The sequence below is a fragment of the Neodiprion virginianus genome, chromosome 1 (genome assembly GCF_021901495.1).
Source record: "Neodiprion virginianus isolate iyNeoVirg1 chromosome 1, iyNeoVirg1.1, whole genome shotgun sequence".
Classification (NCBI taxonomy): domain Eukaryota; kingdom Metazoa; phylum Arthropoda; class Insecta; order Hymenoptera; family Diprionidae; genus Neodiprion; species Neodiprion virginianus.
Genome location: NC_060877.1, coordinates 38,910,556 through 38,927,860, shown reverse-complemented (window position 1 = coordinate 38,927,860; position 17,305 = coordinate 38,910,556). Strand labels below are relative to the sequence as shown.

Sequence of the window (17,305 nt, the reverse complement as noted above, 5' to 3'; positions counted from 1 at the left end):
TGATTAGCGTCCTCGACCTGAGTCGATCAGAAGCAGACAAAATCGACACCAGCGCTTCAATAGCCTCGATGGAACTAACCAATCACGTGGTTCACCGTGTATGTCATTGGTTAACGTGACAGAACCATGTGACTTAATCTGTTTCTGATAGGCCATCACCCACGTGATCCGCTAATTTAACTTCCTCGTATTGCAGGGCTAGTGTCGGTTTTTGGGGCTTCTAATCGGCACAAGCTGCCGATTCAGCCATCCAGTTAATACATAGATCATTGGTACAGACAAAAGACAAAAACCCTGTAATTGTAATCGGGAATAAATCGACCTAAAGTAATTCTATCGCTAAGAAGAAGAAAAACAAACATGTCGAAACCATGATTCCCGAATTTGTGTTGGTAAAACAATGGAAGGTCCAACATCCCTTAGTCCCAATCAAAGATACTTGACGTCCTTCTTCGGACCGTTTCGAACGAATTTTGAGGCACGGTACGCGGTTCGGATTCGGGAGACTCTTCGCCACTAATTATATTGGAACGCTGGCTCCCTTTTATCGTGAATAAATGCCGTTATGTGTGTATGTATAACCGTGGGGTGCTCGAAAAGCGCGAAGCCGTTAATGACGTACGTAGTGTAGGTATGTATATTTCGCTTTTCCTTTTCGTCGACGCCGTTGGCCGCGGCTCTCTTTTAGGTGGTTGGGTACATTTATGTTCGCGGATTGCTTACACAAGATACAAATTTATATCTCGGTGACTCGAGTGGTTTCCTCCGAGCACCCCACGTCGTCTCCGCCTCAACCCCTAAAGTGAAAGCCTCGTCTTGGTTTATGGATCCTCCTCACCGTATTACCTCCGCTAAATCAGTGCCGCTGTGGCGACAGGTTTCCATCCATGAAATTCACCCCAGGAACTAATCTCGCCGCCCTCTGTGTCCTCTTTGCCTCGGCGGATTGGTTCACGTCTCAGACGAATGAAATCTTCACACCTTGCTACTTAGTTGTATCGTCATACACTTTGTCTTCGTTCAGTCTCGAAACTTCGAAAGAGAATTGATTACAACTTGGCCTTTCGACGGTTGAATTGCGTAACGCGTTGAAGGATCCAATTATCATAATAATAACCACGCTTCTTTTTTACAAACTGCACCATCTCGAGATCCACGAAATCATTTCTCCTTTACTCCCGCCTACAGAGACTTTCATCTTGGTAAAAAATTATCGCATTTTCAACCCTCCAAGGCGGTTCAAGGTAACGACGTCAAATCATGACGGTCAGGCTTGTGAAATGTTTAACCAAGGCATTTTTTTGCTCGTTACGGTCGCCCCGATCTGCTGCACAGTGATAAGGCGTGGCGCAACTGCTCAAGAAGCAAAATTGACTCGGTCAAAGTGAACGAATTTCTTTTTTGCTCTCGACGAGAGTCGACGTTTTTTCATCCATGGTATAACGAGATGAATAATCGGCTTCGCATCGTCACTGAAAATCCCCGGACGCATAGTCATCGAGTCGTTGGAAGAATAGCGACTAGTCTAACCATTCCGATCCCTAACAACTGCTCCTACTTCAGGAGTTGCTCCTCTAATAACTGTAAACGGAGCCTTTCGAATCAACCATTTTACGGCAAGTAAGTAATTCCGATGCAAACACGCGGCTTCCAGGAGGAAATGGAGGACCGGCCGCGGATATCAACGTTGCTCAACAGTCTCGCGAACTACAGCAACACGATACCAGCGGCGACGGACCCTGACAGCAAATCGGCACAGGCCGCGGGTGGTGGGGCCCGAATGGGGACGTTGATCGGCGTCTTTCTTCCCTGCATCCAGAACATCTTTGGCGTGATACTCTTCATCAGGTTGACATGGGTCGTTGGTACCGCCGGGGCAATCCAAGGCTTCCTCATAGTGCTCTGCTGCTGCTGTGTCGTGAGTATAATACAACTTACCAAATATTTTCACGCAATCATGGGATTGGATTTGGTCCAGGTTGTATGTGTACTAGGGTAGTCCTTAAAAAGGTAATTTTCGAATTTTGATCGGCTCGCTCCCCTGATTGACATAATTCAAAAATAATTCCCTAATTTTTTTCAGACTCTTATCTCAACTCTGACCCGTGCCCCAAGAAGCGGGCCGTGCAGCAAATCTACCGAACGGGTTTAGATGAAATTTGGTACAGGTGCATTTTTTGGGTCGCTGATTACGAATCTGAACTCGAAAATTGAAAATTCGTAATGGTGGATCCAATATGGTGGACCAAATACCCAAAAGTCACTTGATATTGCCATATTGGATGCACTATTTTGAATTTTGTAATTTCGAGTTCAGATTCACAATCAGCGACCTCGAATACCTCCGAGTACCGAGTTTTATCGAAATCAAATGACTTTTTGGATTTCGCTCCACCATATTGGATCCGCCATTTTGAATTTTCAAATTTCGAGTTCAATTTCGTAGTCAGTGACCCAAGAAACCACCCTATACAGAGTTTCATCTAAATCCGTTGGGTGGATTTGATGTGTCCTTGAAAGGTTTGAATGGAATCCACCCTCTTTGGTGCACGGGCTAGAGTTGAGATGACAATCTGAAAAAATGAGGGAATTATTTTTGTATTATCTAGAGCCGATTTGGAGGATGAGTCGGTCGAAGTTCAAAAATTACCTTTTTAAGGAAAAAGTGGGCCATCCATAATGTAAACCATTGAAACCGAACTCGGTGAAAACCGATGGCATCGATTGGGCCGGAAATAAAAGGTTGATCAGTGAAGTGTGCGGCCGGATTTGGATTGGTCAAAGGTCAAGCAAGCCACGGCGACAGTGTGCGCTGAAATTGCGCCTGACGTTGTCACTCAGGCTTGACGATCTATCAGGTGGACAGTCCGGTCAAAAACTGTTCAAAGGACAGAATTATGGAGTATAGATTTGAAAATGAATGCAGCTCAGATTAATCCAATAAAGTTACCATGAATTACATCATCGAAACAATGCCTCTTAATATAGTGAAGAATCAAGGAAATCATCATCGTATTTGCGATTGAAAGAGTTCAAGTATAACGAACTTTTGATTGGGAGACATCGTAGTATAGGATCCCGCAAGCTATCTAATCGTTAGATGATTAATTACTAACCTTACGATTAATAGAAGTATCATAATTCATGGCTTGAAATTATTTTTCCTCAAAAATATCGTGGGGATTGTTGTCTGTTAAAACTTATGTCGGAACCTAATTTAGTTGTTGAATTTAAACCCCCCTCCTCTCTCTGGTTCCTAATTTTTTCCCTTCCAATCTTTTTCGACTGGACCGAACACCTGATACATTCTCAATGATCGACCAATCTATCACAACCTTCGATTAATACTTTCTTATCCCGAACAACCATTCAATTCTTATTCTCGTAGACAATGTTGACGGCAATCAGCATGAGCGCCATCGCCACCAACGGCGTGGTTCCAGCTGGCGGTTCTTACTTCATGATATCACGAAGTTTGGGCCCGGAATTCGGAGGCGCGGTCGGCATGCTTTTTTACATGGGAACCACCCTCGCGGCAGCCATGTACATCATTGGTGCTGTTGAAATCGTCTTGGTAAGCGCGTCGTCGCATGCATTTATAAAACATCGACAGCGTTATAACTTTACCCTGGTATAAAAATTAATCGCTCAACCATCTGCGACAACGCGTGAGAAATTAAGCATGTAGAGTACACCTTCATTAAAACGGAACATCGGTGCCAAGCTGAACTAGAACCGTAAAAAATTCAACTCTGGAACGGCAAACTGTCCCTAATTAGCTAATTAATCTGTGATTTTGCTACCGTTATGACGTGGAAAATTTAATCATCCCTGTCACTCCGAGATACGTCTATATGAGATGTGATCGTAACGATAATCTAAGCTCGCGGTTTAATAACCAACGATATATGAGCCCACATGAGGGATTAAAGGATTCGGAAACATTCGGCGAACTCGACACTTTTTCACGCTTTAAGTGATATTGACGGAAAATTACGATTGTTACTTTCTGACATGTTTTTTTTTTTTTTTGGTTCAACGACTCATCTATTCGCGAATGAACGTTTTGAATTTCGCAGAAATTGGCAAAATACAATAAATAAAAAAAAAACATAGGTAACGCTGAGTGTTTCTCATTTTTACTCGAATCCAATAAATGTGGTATTCCAGACATACATGGCACCGGGGATGAGCATATTCGGGGATTTTACGAAAGACGCCAGTATAATGTACAACAATTTCCGAGTCTACGGTACTGGGCTGCTGATGGTGATGGGAACGATAGTGTTTATCGGTGTTAAATTTGTAAACAAATTTGCCACGGTCGCTCTGGCCTGCGTAATATTTTCGATAATCGCCGTCTACGTCGGTCTGTTTTACAACTTCAACGGAAGCGAAGCTCTCAAGTAAGTCCCTCACCCCAAGATTAGCTTTAAGCATGAATCATGTAGGTACTCGTGCCTCTTATATTCCGGCATAATATCCTGTCATTGATCCTATCCGTCACGCAAATTGTATTGTATACATTATCGTGTTCGCTCAGTTTTCTTTTTCACCGTTGGCGTAGCTGTAACACCTGCTACCAGCAGTTAAAGTCGCCAAGTTTGAATTACGTCAAACTGTCTTCATTCGCGGTAATACAAAGTATACGATAGAAAAAATTTGACGAATTTATAACACCGTAAAATAAATCATTCATAGTGGTACATCGGTTTATCATTCGAGTCCTGTAAATCAGACGAATTCATTATTTCACTATCTCCGAGTTGCATATGTGTGTTGTGGTAAAAAAGAGAATTGCACGTAAAAAAAAAAAAAAACTCGTCCACCGATTCAATTCGCCGAAGCTATATAACCGGATTCGCATCTATAATTGAGCTCCCCTGGAATCACTTAATTTTCTCCGTCCTTTCGGACCTTCCTCAATTTATTCCATTTCTTGCTGCCAATCGGGTTGGGTCCGATAAATCTCTTCCCAAATGAACCCTACTGTTCTATTCCGACCCTCTTTCTCGCGTTCAATAATTCTCGCGAAGGCGTTTAACAATCTTCAGATACGCACTTTCGGTCGACTTTCGACAACACGCGTTGTTTTCCTCCTTTTCACTAAATCTGCGCTACACAATTTCTTTCTTTTCCTCCTCGTAAGGGAGAAAAGAGAAGAGAAATAGACAGACGATTAAGGCATTCGGAGGCAGTGAGATAGTAAGAGGCGCTCGGTATATATGTATACATGCACGTATAGATATATACCTATATAACAAAGGCCAATAAATTCTGGATGAAGCGGTTTTTCCCGGACAGCGGCATGCCTGAAAGGATTAGAGCCCGAAATTCATCGAGCGAAGGCTTAACTAGCAAAAAGCTGGGAGGCTCAATGCGCGAAATCGGTTTTCAACCCCATTCAACCTTTTTACCATCAGACTTGGAAAAAAGCTGCGGCCTTTGGGCTCGGGAAATGCGTGCATCCTTGTTTTATGCTAAAATGGATATTGGCTGGGTGGGAAAGCACGGTTTCCAGTGGTCCTGGAAGTCCTTGAGGTCCTGGAAATGTCCTTGAACTTGTTACGGATATTTTACTGGACACCGTGAAAAGCTCGACGCTTTGACGTATCTCAAAGCTTAACTGTGATGCATGCATACGTCCCTTGCAATCCCCATCCGCGGACCCTTTGTACACCTCTTTGTGTGCGCACCTCTCTTCTGTATAATTTCAGGATGTGCGTGCTCGGCAAGCGGTTATTGAAGGATCTGAAGAACATCACTGGAGGCTGCAAGTCTGGACCAGACGGAGAGCTGCACGCTATATTCTGCAACAGTTCCGGCTGCGATCCGTATTATAAAGCTCACAAGGCCGAAGTAAAAAACGGAATCCGCGGATTGGCCGATGGAGTTTTCATGGGTACATATACTACAGACTCTCTCTTTCTCTCTAAATCAGGTTGCGGTATTGAGGCAAGAATAAATCCGAAATCCTACGTAACTGTGTACGCAATAGGGTGGTTCATTTTTAAACCTGTTTCTTTTTTTTTTAAGGTGCCACTCGAAAAATTTGTGACCTGTACTGAAAAAAAATTGTCGTAAAACCCGGAGGAGGTAGGAAAATATTTAGAGGTCGGCACCAATTATTGTAACATTTTTTACTTATTTCTATACGTGTCCACCTTACTACTTTTACTTGTTATAAAAATAATTGAAAAATATAACAATAATTTGTAGCGACCTATAAATATTTTTCTACCTCCACCAGATTTTACGACAATTTTGTTTCATGCAATATTTGTAACAAATTTTTCCAGTGACACATTGAAAAGAAAGAAAGAAACGTTAATAAATGAACCACCCTAGTACACAACCTCACGTAGCCTTGGAGCTCTTCTACAAACAGAACAACCTGTTGTAGAATAGTTTGCGCGAGCTAAGTCAAACATTGCTACTGAGTAGCCGCGTTCTTTCGCCCCAACTGGTTGGGGTTGATTTCATAAAGTCGATTCTCTGTTTACATCCACAGCTTTTTTTGTGGAACGTTTTCTTTTAAAGATAACCGCGCGCACTGTTTGACCCGAATAATTTCATCCTTTGAGGTCATTTTTGGTTAAAAAATCATCTCTTCACTGCTGGTTAGAAAATCATATTTTAATTCTCCAATGAATTGAGAATTTCCAGAGGGAATTAGATACAATTAAGTTCATGGATGAAAAGAGGGAAAAATGGAAAGGAAAATGGTCAAGTAACAAGTTTTCATGAAACGACCCGCCGAATGGATCGCTGAAAGTAACACTGTTACTGCCGCTGTTGCTGGTTGATGATCAAACGCCGAGATACTTAGTATTGGGACCAATATAGGAAAGTTAAAAAGCAATAAGTGTACTTCCTATAGAGCGGTCCAATTTAATAAGCTGTAATGGCGTTACGGCACTTTGTTTGCAATTACACGGAGGACAAAAGCTGACAGTTTGAAAATGTTTTTCAGAGAATCTATGGGACAGTTTTCTGGAAGAAGGCCAATTCCTTGCCTACGATAACGAGCCGGAACACATCAACACCCTGGGTGGTCCAAGCTATAATCAAATTCAGGCCGACCTCACGACGACCTTCACTATTCTAATTGGAATTTTCTTCCCCTCGGTAACAGGTAAAAATTAAACACACCTTGTTTCGCATGCTGTTGATTAAAACTCGGCTTCATCTGCTACAGAGATGAAGAAAGGTAAATGATTTGTTATTTATTCCTCTTTCAACGCTCTTTTCGCTGAATTTGAATTAATTTTTTCACGGTTCATACAAAATAGCCTGCACTTGGCCAAGTAGAGCAGACCAATTTAATTTTAACAAGGATCGTGTCGAGCAGGCCGAGGTAACGAACGTGTCCATTAAAAATAATTCTCTTATTCGTAGCTGCTGCGTCATAGTTACTTGTGGTGCATTTGATTTTTCTGCATAAACATCTCGAGCGACGTTGATTACTTTTTGCGAAGTGCTTGAAATGAAATTTAATCTTCCTCTCAAATACACGTGGATAATATTAGCAGAGCCATATCGATAACTAAATCTATGTCAAACCCAATCAAGAGTTACAACACGATTTGATGCTCCAATTATTAATTAGAAACCCTACCTAATTAAGTAGAAATATCTCACTAAAAACTCTTCTGAAAAATCGATTTTGCGAAAAATATGAAGTTTTTGGGCCTCAAAACCCGCAGAAATACATAAAGAAACCATTATTAGTTTGTCGTTTTCAAAATTTTCATGGATTTTGAAGACAGTCAATCAGTCAAATTCATACGGCAAAGCGACGTAATTTTGCGAGATAAAACGGCTTCGAAATGTACAGACGCAAAACCAAAAGACTCCTCATTTTGTTACATGTAAGAAATATAACGTTTGTCGAAAACGCTGAAGAAACGAGAGACAAAGAATTGGGGCACGGACAAGCCTCATACAAATAGCCAGTAATCCCTAATTATAGCAGCTATAAAAAGCACCTGATTTCTGATAGTTTTATTCTAAAGCCAATCACAACGTAATTCGGTTACTGATTCTAAACCTCCGTTCCTCAATGTTTCCATTACTACACTATTTACATACCAGACTGCACACATGATACATCCTTAAACGTGTTTACGGTCCGCAGGTATAATGGCCGGATCTAACAGATCGGGAGATCTTGCGGACGCTCAAAAGTCGATACCGATCGGAACGATATGCGCGATTTTGACAACCTCGACGGTCTACCTTTCGACGGTCCTTCTGTTCGCCGGTACAGTGGACAACCTCCTGCTGCGTGACAAGTTCGGTCAGAGTATCGGGGGCCGTTTAGTAGTGGCGAACATCGCCTGGCCGAACGAGTGGGTGATATTGGTCGGATCTTTCCTCTCGACTCTGGGGGCCGGTCTCCAGTCGTTAACCGGGGCACCTCGACTACTCCAGGCGATCGCCCGGGACGGGATAATCCCGTTCCTTTCACCGTTCGCGACCAGCTCGAGCAGAGGAGAGCCGACGAGGGCGTTGCTGCTGACGGTGGTGATATGCCAGTGCGGAATCCTCCTCGGAAACGTCGACTACCTGGCCCCCCTCCTCTCGATGTTCTTCCTCATGTGCTACGGGTTCGTAAACCTCGCCTGCGCCCTCCAGACGCTCCTCCGCACACCGAACTGGCGGCCAAGGTTCAAGTACTATCACTGGAGCCTCTCGTTCCTCGGGCTATCGCTATGCATCGCGATTATGTTCATGACCAGCTGGTACTACGCCCTACTTGCCATGGGGATGGCTGGCCTGATCTACAAGTACATCGAGTACCGCGGTGCCGAGAAGGAGTGGGGCGATGGTATCCGGGGTCTCGCCTTGTCCGCCGCCAGGTACTCGCTTCTCCGGCTCGAGGAGGGACCGCCGCACACGAAGAACTGGCGGCCGCAGATCCTGATCCTCTCTAAACTGACCGACGACCTGGTTCCGAAGTACAGGAAGCTCTTCGCCTTCGCAAGTCAGCTGAAGGCCGGCAAGGGTCTGGCGATTTGCGTCAGCTGCATCGGCGGCGATTACGCCAGGTCCTCCGGCGAGGCGATGGCCGCCAAACAGAGCCTCAGAAAGACCATGGACGAGGAGAAGGTCAAGGGATTCGTCGATGTTCTCGTCGCCCGCAGCGTCGTCGACGGGCTTAGCTGTCTCATTCAGACCACCGGACTCGGCGGCATGAAACCCAACACCGTCATCCTCGGCTGGCCCTACGGCTGGAGACAGTCGGAGGACGAGAAGACCTGGAAGGTATTTTTGCAGACGTTGCGCAGCGTCACCGCTGCTCGCATGGCACTGCTCGTTCCCAAAGGGATAAACTTCTTCCCTGACTCGACGGAAAAGGTCGTTGGAAACATCGATGTATGGTGGATCGTTCACGACGGTGGTCTTCTTATGCTGCTTCCATTCCTTCTCAAACAGCATCGTACTTGGAAAAATTGCAAGATGAGGATCTTCACCGTCGCACAGATGGAGGACAATTCTATACAGATGAAAAAGGATCTAAAGATGTTCTTGTATCATTTAAGAATCGAGGCTGAGGTCGAAGTTGTCGAAATGGTACGTTGTATGATTGCAGGAATGATGATAACATTCTCTTTATTTTCTTCCATTTTCAGTCCCATTCGATACGTCTTTTCACTTCCTTTGTTTATCCAGAAACACTTCGAACTTCACTTAATGTCAAATTTGAAATCCAAATAAGTAATCCTGCGATACTTTGAACTTGTTAGAATCCAACGACTCAAATAGCGCGACGCGCTAAGGGGTATACATGTAAGCGTACTTCATATATCGTATATAGGTATGTATAAACCAACGCGGTTGGTTTGGGGTCATCATTTATCTGGCTTCACTGTCGAAAGCACCTGTCAGGTCACGTTAGTCGAACCGGATCCATTAGGAAACTTTTTCAGCAATACAGTACAATTTTCATTCATGTCTGAATTTTCGCACGAATAAACTAGCTGTAATTTATCGAAATCGAATGTACGACAAACCTTTTGAATGTGGTAGAATATAGTACGATGTCTCAAAAAATGCTGATAATTAATGTTTTTCCGTAAAAATCCGTTGGTTCTTCTTTTATTCACGTTGCGGGAACATTGGTTTAACCTAATTAAACTTTATTAACCCCAGTTGCATAATGCACTTGTTCAGTCTTCATTCCATAATTCTTTGAGTGGGATATCGTTTGGAATCGACTGCAGATCTGATACACCCTCAAATATTTTACAATTCCAGATGGACTCGGATATTTCCGCATATACCTACGAGCGTACGCTGATGATGGAACAGAGGTACCAAATGCTGCGAGAACTTCGTCTGAACAAAAAGGAGTCCTTGGGAGTCGTAAGTATCCGACTGATGAGAGTAGTAATTAAATTCAAAATACAGATATATTAGGTGAAAATATTTGAATCATTAAATGACAGATTAAGGGGTAACACCACTCTAAAAACAAACGAAAAGTGCTTTTTGACCACTTTTTTGGATGGAAGAAAAGGTAATAAAATGATAATATTTAAGGAAGTTATTAGGCATATATTTAAGTATAATACTAAAAATTAATATCAACAAATATTGAAAAATGGTGACACTGGTGCAATTACGGTAAGACATGTTTGAATCTAGAAAAAAAAACCACTTAATCTACATGTCTATAGCTAGAGAAATAGGTTGCGGATTTTTAAAATATTAATATTTATATGATCCAGTATTTGAATGAAAATCGTCAATTTTTGACCAAAGAAGGGCACTTATTTGTTAATAAATAATGTTTAAATTAACTTATCGAAAATCCCCTACGTATTTATGTATCTATTAATACGTAGATTGGGTGATTTTTTTTTCCAAATTCAAATTTGCACCAGTCACAATGCGTGCCACATTTCTCGTGAGAATAGCTCCAGTATCACCATTTATGAATATTAGTTGATAACAATTTTTGTATTATACCTAAATATATGCCTAATAACTTGCTCAAATATTATTATCTAATTACCTATTCTTTAATTCAAAAAAAAAAAAAAAAACGGTGCGTTTATTAGGTATTTTTAGTGATGTTACCCCTTAAGATACAAGCATGTACAATATTCCTGTGAAATTGTACCATGCATGAACCATAGATTATCCAATATTTGTAAAAAGATGATTAGACGGAGATACTGATCCGAATATCTCTGTTTGTTACGCGCCCGTGACGGACATAAGGGGCAGACATTGGTGGACTTCAACGAGGTACATACTGAGGAAAATTTACCTCCGGTTTGTCAGATACCCCGAAATTTCCTAACGCTCACACGGACTGTCTCCTCTGTCATCATATGTCCACTGCTCAACATGAAATACACATGATATTTGATTTTTCATAATTAGCATTTTTCTTTACTGTCTTATAATTTGCTTTACGTCAGTGAAATTATATTTTACCAAAAAAAAAAAAAAAGAAAAGTATTTGTGAAGGAAAAAAGAAATCGAACAGCAGATATAACAGATTCAAAATTTCCTACAGGTTTGTCGGGCTTTGCAAAGTCTATAAATCCCTTGATTTTACACTTTCTGGTATATAATCATCCGCTGATTTCGATTTCGATGGAAATAAACTTCATACCATCATCACCTCCAACTGCAGCTTGGTTGGCACGTGTGTTCTTTATGAACGATTAAGTTTATAATGTTTAAAAAAACGCAGTGCGAAACCGGAAACAAATAATCTGACGAAACCGAAATTTCCTCAAACTTCAATTTAAATGATAATATGTTGAGGAATTTTCTGAAAATTTTACTAAACAATTGTTTTTCAAGACTTGGAGAAATTTTGTGTGCTAAAATTTCGATGAGTGACCAATCGTGCAAATATGCCGAGCATAATATGTAATCTGGACAATTTTCTGCCAACCACTATTACCGTAATAATGCCTTTCAATTGTATGAGAATTACTAACACTTGATTGAATACTTAATTAAGGGAATAGATCTGCACCACTGTTTTAATCATCTATATGCAGCAGCGAGGCGACAGAGCTCTTATAGTCACTTTGCATGGGTTACACTTTGCCTAGAATATAACAATTATTAGGTAAATAATACCAATCAATAGATTTTCAATAAGATTCTTAGCATATTCAAGATCTTGATGAATCTAATGTAACCCACAGTAAAAAATGAAGATATCTGTTACGCTACTGCTTTATCTATCCCCTTAACGACTCCTTGGTTCTTATACTGTTGTGACTCTCTAGTGTTTCGAAATGTGTTGCATAAAAAATACTTATAATCACTCAAACACACGCCTCTATTTCCCGTCTAGCAACAATTCATCCGTTTTGCTTTCAAACTGCAGTTTAATCATTTAGCAATTTGGGCTTGTTTAATCCTTAAAAAGTATCAGAGCGAGGCGTCAAAAAAGACTAACCGATTTGTACATAATTTAGGTACAAGCAATTGTCGACCACCACCACAATGTCGACGTTAAAACGGCTACAAAGGTCAGGTTCCAAGAGCCGACAAGCCAGCCAGCCAATAAAGCCAATGGTCTCGATGAGGCTCAGGAAAAATTGGTACAGGAAACTGAACTGAACACGAAGGAACTAGAAGCCGGTGATTCAGGAGAAAAGGATGAAGATGTCAAGGAAAACGCAGAGGAAACAGCTCACCTCGTCGGGGGATCTCCCAAAGAAGATAACAGAGAAAACAACGCAAAAGAGGCAAAGGAATGCGAAGCTGACACCAAGACAGCGAGTCCAGACCACACAGAGCCTGAACAATATGTTCCGTAAGTATCAAATCTATTGTATAATTTATGGATAAACATGTAAAAAAATTTAAAATAGTCGGGATAATGTAAACAAAAACACGGAACAAAAATGTTTCAGAGATGAGGGCAATGTGAGACGAATGCACACCTCTGTGAAGCTGAACGAAGTGATCGTCAACAAGAGTCACGACGCTCAGTTAGTGATCTTGAATCTGCCTGGTCCACCGAGGGACACGAGGATGGAGAGGGAGTCAAACTGTATCCTTGAATATACTGTGTTTAGCAAACCGAGGTTTATTCTTTTTCGAAATTTAATGGCTTCCTTAACTTTGTACTCCTGATCGAAACTAGATATGGAGTTCCTCGAAGTATTAACAGAAGGCCTTGAGAGAGTGTTGATGGTGCGAGGTGGGGGCCGAGAAGTGATCACCATATACTCGTGAACGGAACTGGAGGAGTGGACCAGATATACAATAAAGTTTTCACCAATATCAGCCCTGAGAAAGTTTGTTCTTCAAACCGTACTTACAATGATACTACTCGTACTTGTACCGATGTCGTCACGCGTAGCGTCGCACTATAAGTTAATTACGTACTATACGATTATTTCGTATTGTTTTTATATTGTTTATTTGTTTACGAGATTATTTCTCACGATTGCAGTAGAAGTTATTAAAGTAGTAGTATGTTAACTTCGTCGAATTATACGAAGTTATATATACAATAGACAATCTAGTTGAAAAGAGGACTATTAATTTACGTCGCATTTTGTAATAGCGTCAATTTACTACTGTGCGAATTTCGGCTGTAACGCAGCTGGTCGCCCGCTGCTGATACATGCCCCGAACTAGGCAATAGTTAGTTTTTAAACTTCGACTCGTTTCGAGTACATTGTACATGCTCGCGCTAAAACGAAAATCAAAATTGTTCGGAGGCCAGGGTCGAAGCATTTGTAAAACCAGCTACGATGTATGTATACATGGCAAACACGTGATACATATACTGTATTATAAATATGTATATGCGCATCAGACTTCTTGAAAATGCTTCGGAATTAGCCAAAGACATGAACAAGAGAGGCTCACTTTTCTACATGCGTTGTCGTTAGAATGGTAAAATATTATATTATTACGATACACGTAGTTAGACTTCTACTGCTTGTAAATGGTGTCTAGGATCTAGTCTCTAGAATCTACAAAGTCTAGAAGAGTATTAGGAATATGTCTCATAGCCATGCCATATAGTGGATGTCCAAGTATGCTTTATTAACGATAATAGATACTTGATAGCATTGAAATTTTATTTACGATATCGTTACGATTTTCATCAAGACAACTCAATTATTTTTTTTTTCCGTCTATTCTTAATCACTCTTTATCTATCACATTTTATATTTAAATACGCGAACTCATCTTCATCCTATTGTTTCACTCGCTGTACTATAACTACCGTGAACTTTACCGGCCATAATACTGTAACAATAACTTTGACTAACTAATAATCAAATCTCGTCTATAAATTATAGTTAAATACATGTATCCGTTGCGCAAAAATTAAACATCTTGTGAAATGCGGTTTGGCAAACCAAGAGCAACGTCCAATGTAAGTCAGATCGCGAAATCAGTCAAATGCGACGTGTTCACACAGGTAAGGAATTAGAATTTTATCGTCAAAACGAGTAGAGGACATTAATGAAAAAAAGATTAATTCAATTCGGTGTCGTTTGCATGCCATCATATTGTTATAGTATATGATTATAATAACACTGTTACACGAATATTCGTACGCAGCGTACCTCAGCGCTCGATTATTATTGACTCGCGTCACCGTTAGTTTCTATGGGAAGCGAATCTGATGTAGTAATGAAACTCAGTCGCAAGATTTCTTCTAGTAGTTACCTATGAAAAAGACAATTGTTATGGATCACATAATTATATGATTATTAGAGCATTGGGATCTACTTGAAATATATACATATATATAATAACGGTATCTGCAGTCAAGCAAAATTTCTAATATAACGTGGTAAAAATATATATTATACATATAAGAATAATTATATATTATTTTAATCGCAAGCCCTAACCAGATATGACGATAGCCAATCGGCTAAGAGAAATTCTAATTCAAGTTTAAATTACTCAATAAGTATATAAATAAATATATTTCAGAAGCATAAGACGTACGTACTATAAACGAAATCTTATCGATGTAAAGTGTACGAACTTTTCAGCAATAGTATAGCTAGGAACACGAACAAAAAAAAAAAAAGAAAAAACTTACTGCGATAAGAAACTTAAATCCGAATGAATTATGAGTATAATATACTAATAAACGTTATAATATAAGTGAAATTATGGGTGTGTGTTTATATATGTATGTATATATAAATATATATAAAAACATTTATGTATATATATATATGTATATAGACATAAATATGAACATACATAAATAATACGCTAAATAATATATAATAACGATCGTGAATAATTCTTACACACGTTGAAAATCAAACACCTTAAAATTATATTCTAACACAGTCGTGATCACTGCAATTTTACGTGATATTCCAAGTCATATTTCTTTATTATGTTTACACATAGTTGAAGAAGAGGCAAAATCTCGAATAGTAGTCACTGCGTCATTCTTGATCCTTTTATCAGGCTTATCTATCCGCAAGGGAACGAATCTCGCCCACATCATTTACATTACCTTGCCAATAAGTCAACGTCACATATTACGATACAATCATTACCAGTCAATGAAAGTGGTTTTTATACATGTCAAATTATTATTATTATTATTATTATTATTATTATTATTATTATTATTACTGTTATAATGTTATTGATTGTTCCGTGTTTAATTTTTATTTTTTATTTTAATATTACGAAAAAACATGACAGAATATTTTGCAGTTTTTCTAATTAAACACGTAGATTCATTACGATAACGTGATTATGAAGCCGTATGTGTTATATATAAATGAAGAAATTTAATAAATTCTTAATGTATAATGAAGATAAATTTATATTATATTTTGTATAATTTATCATTTTAAATGCGTTAACAATTACATCAGCTGCTATTGATTACGAATGTATTTTATATAAGTACATGCCTATATAATAGGCATTGCAGCGTTATATAGATTATTATTATTATTATTATTATACATTTTAAATTGAACGTTGAAATTTACAAAGTCTGTCAAATATTGTTCGAAATAATTATGTGTTAAAGAGTATATTTATATATAGGTATACACATCTACTTTATGCAGGGTATATATATGGTGAAAGTGGCCTGCCGAACGAGTAAAGTTTAGCTTGCATCTTGCATTGCCGCTGTCGAACAGGCCACCTTTACCAAATATTAGCCATATAATAGTAGCAGTACATATGTATATAAATATATGTGTATAATGTTATTATATTGTGTAGATAGTTTATAGATGAAAAATGCGTGCATAAACAATGTCAAGAATACAGCTGATTCACATGAAATTAATTATTCTGTTTCACATCTTTGTGATAATTTTTCCGTGTTTCTTCCTCAGCCTTTGCGCGTTCACTCGGCACATTATTACTTCTCTACATGTAATTGATCGAGCCTGCTTTTTGATATATTTTAATTTCACCAACGTGTGATTTAATTTCGATTAATGGCATGTTCGTATTTGTTAATAAACTACAGCACAAGAATACCTACAATACACGTATGTACACGTATAATTTGTATACACACACACGATATGAATTATGATGTATGTATGTTTAATTAGGTATATGATCTGTAGAAGAAACAGCGAAAAACACTCGCTGTTAATGAATAATTATTGTAACTGTATATCGAGTACTGCGTTTGTAAATTACGGAGATAAAAAAAAAAAAAAAAAAAAAAACTGAGAAACAATACGCAATTTGGGAATAAATTAAATCACCTCTAGGCTGTGAGACGCGAGCTGAGCAGCGATAATCTAGCTCGAAAACCTCAATCATATGTGTCAAATAATAATTCTATACCTTTAATGTATACCTCCGTACACTATTATTATAGTAAACTCATTTTTGCCGGAAAAATATTTCAACCCGTGGGGGCAAACGTTCGTTTCAATACTTCGGCGTTATTGTAGTCGATATTATAGCATCGCGTGAATAATAATAATATAATGTGTTCCGCGGTTCCGAATGCCGCTAAGGGGATGAAACATTATCTTATACATTATTACCATATGGTACATACTACGTATAGTATTAATGAATAATATTAAATGAAAATATTATACCTAAAGTACAGATAACTTTATAAAATTAATTTGTAGATATGGACCTTAGTGATTTGAATTATTATAGCCAATAGTCAATTTACCGTGAAACACCTGTAACCTGTAGAGCGTAGAAACTTATAGACAGAGATATATACTTATGATTGAATTGAATAAAAAATTGATTATTATTGAAAATTATAATAAAAATTTTAAAATAATTCACTATCAATAAACGACATCTATATATACCTATAATA

At 39.1% G+C, this 17,305-nt stretch overlaps 1 protein-coding gene across 4 annotated transcripts in view; it reads left to right on the top strand.

Moving 5' to 3' along the window:
- Nucleotides 1-17,246, top strand: part of LOC124304991 (solute carrier family 12 member 4) — a 75,344-nt gene extending 58,098 nt beyond the window's left edge. For 3 of the 4 annotated variants that reach the window (XM_046763888.1, XM_046763896.1, XM_046763905.1), the window contains exons 3-13: nucleotides 1,655-1,918; nucleotides 3,389-3,574; nucleotides 4,171-4,406; nucleotides 5,718-5,902; nucleotides 6,974-7,135; nucleotides 8,138-9,576; nucleotides 10,261-10,368; nucleotides 11,230-11,256; nucleotides 12,453-12,793; nucleotides 12,894-13,033; nucleotides 13,127-17,246. In XM_046763888.1, the coding sequence (XP_046619844.1) occupies nucleotides 1,655-1,918; nucleotides 3,389-3,574; nucleotides 4,171-4,406; nucleotides 5,718-5,902; nucleotides 6,974-7,135; nucleotides 8,138-9,576; nucleotides 10,261-10,368; nucleotides 11,230-11,256; nucleotides 12,453-12,793; nucleotides 12,894-13,033; nucleotides 13,127-13,218 (3,180 nt within the window). In that variant the 3' untranslated portion in view covers nucleotides 13,219-17,246. The remainder of the gene's footprint in view (nucleotides 1-1,654; nucleotides 1,919-3,388; nucleotides 3,575-4,170; nucleotides 4,407-5,717; nucleotides 5,903-6,973; nucleotides 7,136-8,137; nucleotides 9,577-10,260; nucleotides 10,369-11,229; nucleotides 11,257-12,452; nucleotides 12,794-12,893; nucleotides 13,034-13,126) is intronic. The other variant, XM_046763914.1, reaches the window with a different exon arrangement.
- Nucleotides 17,247-17,305: the final 59 nt, after the last annotated feature.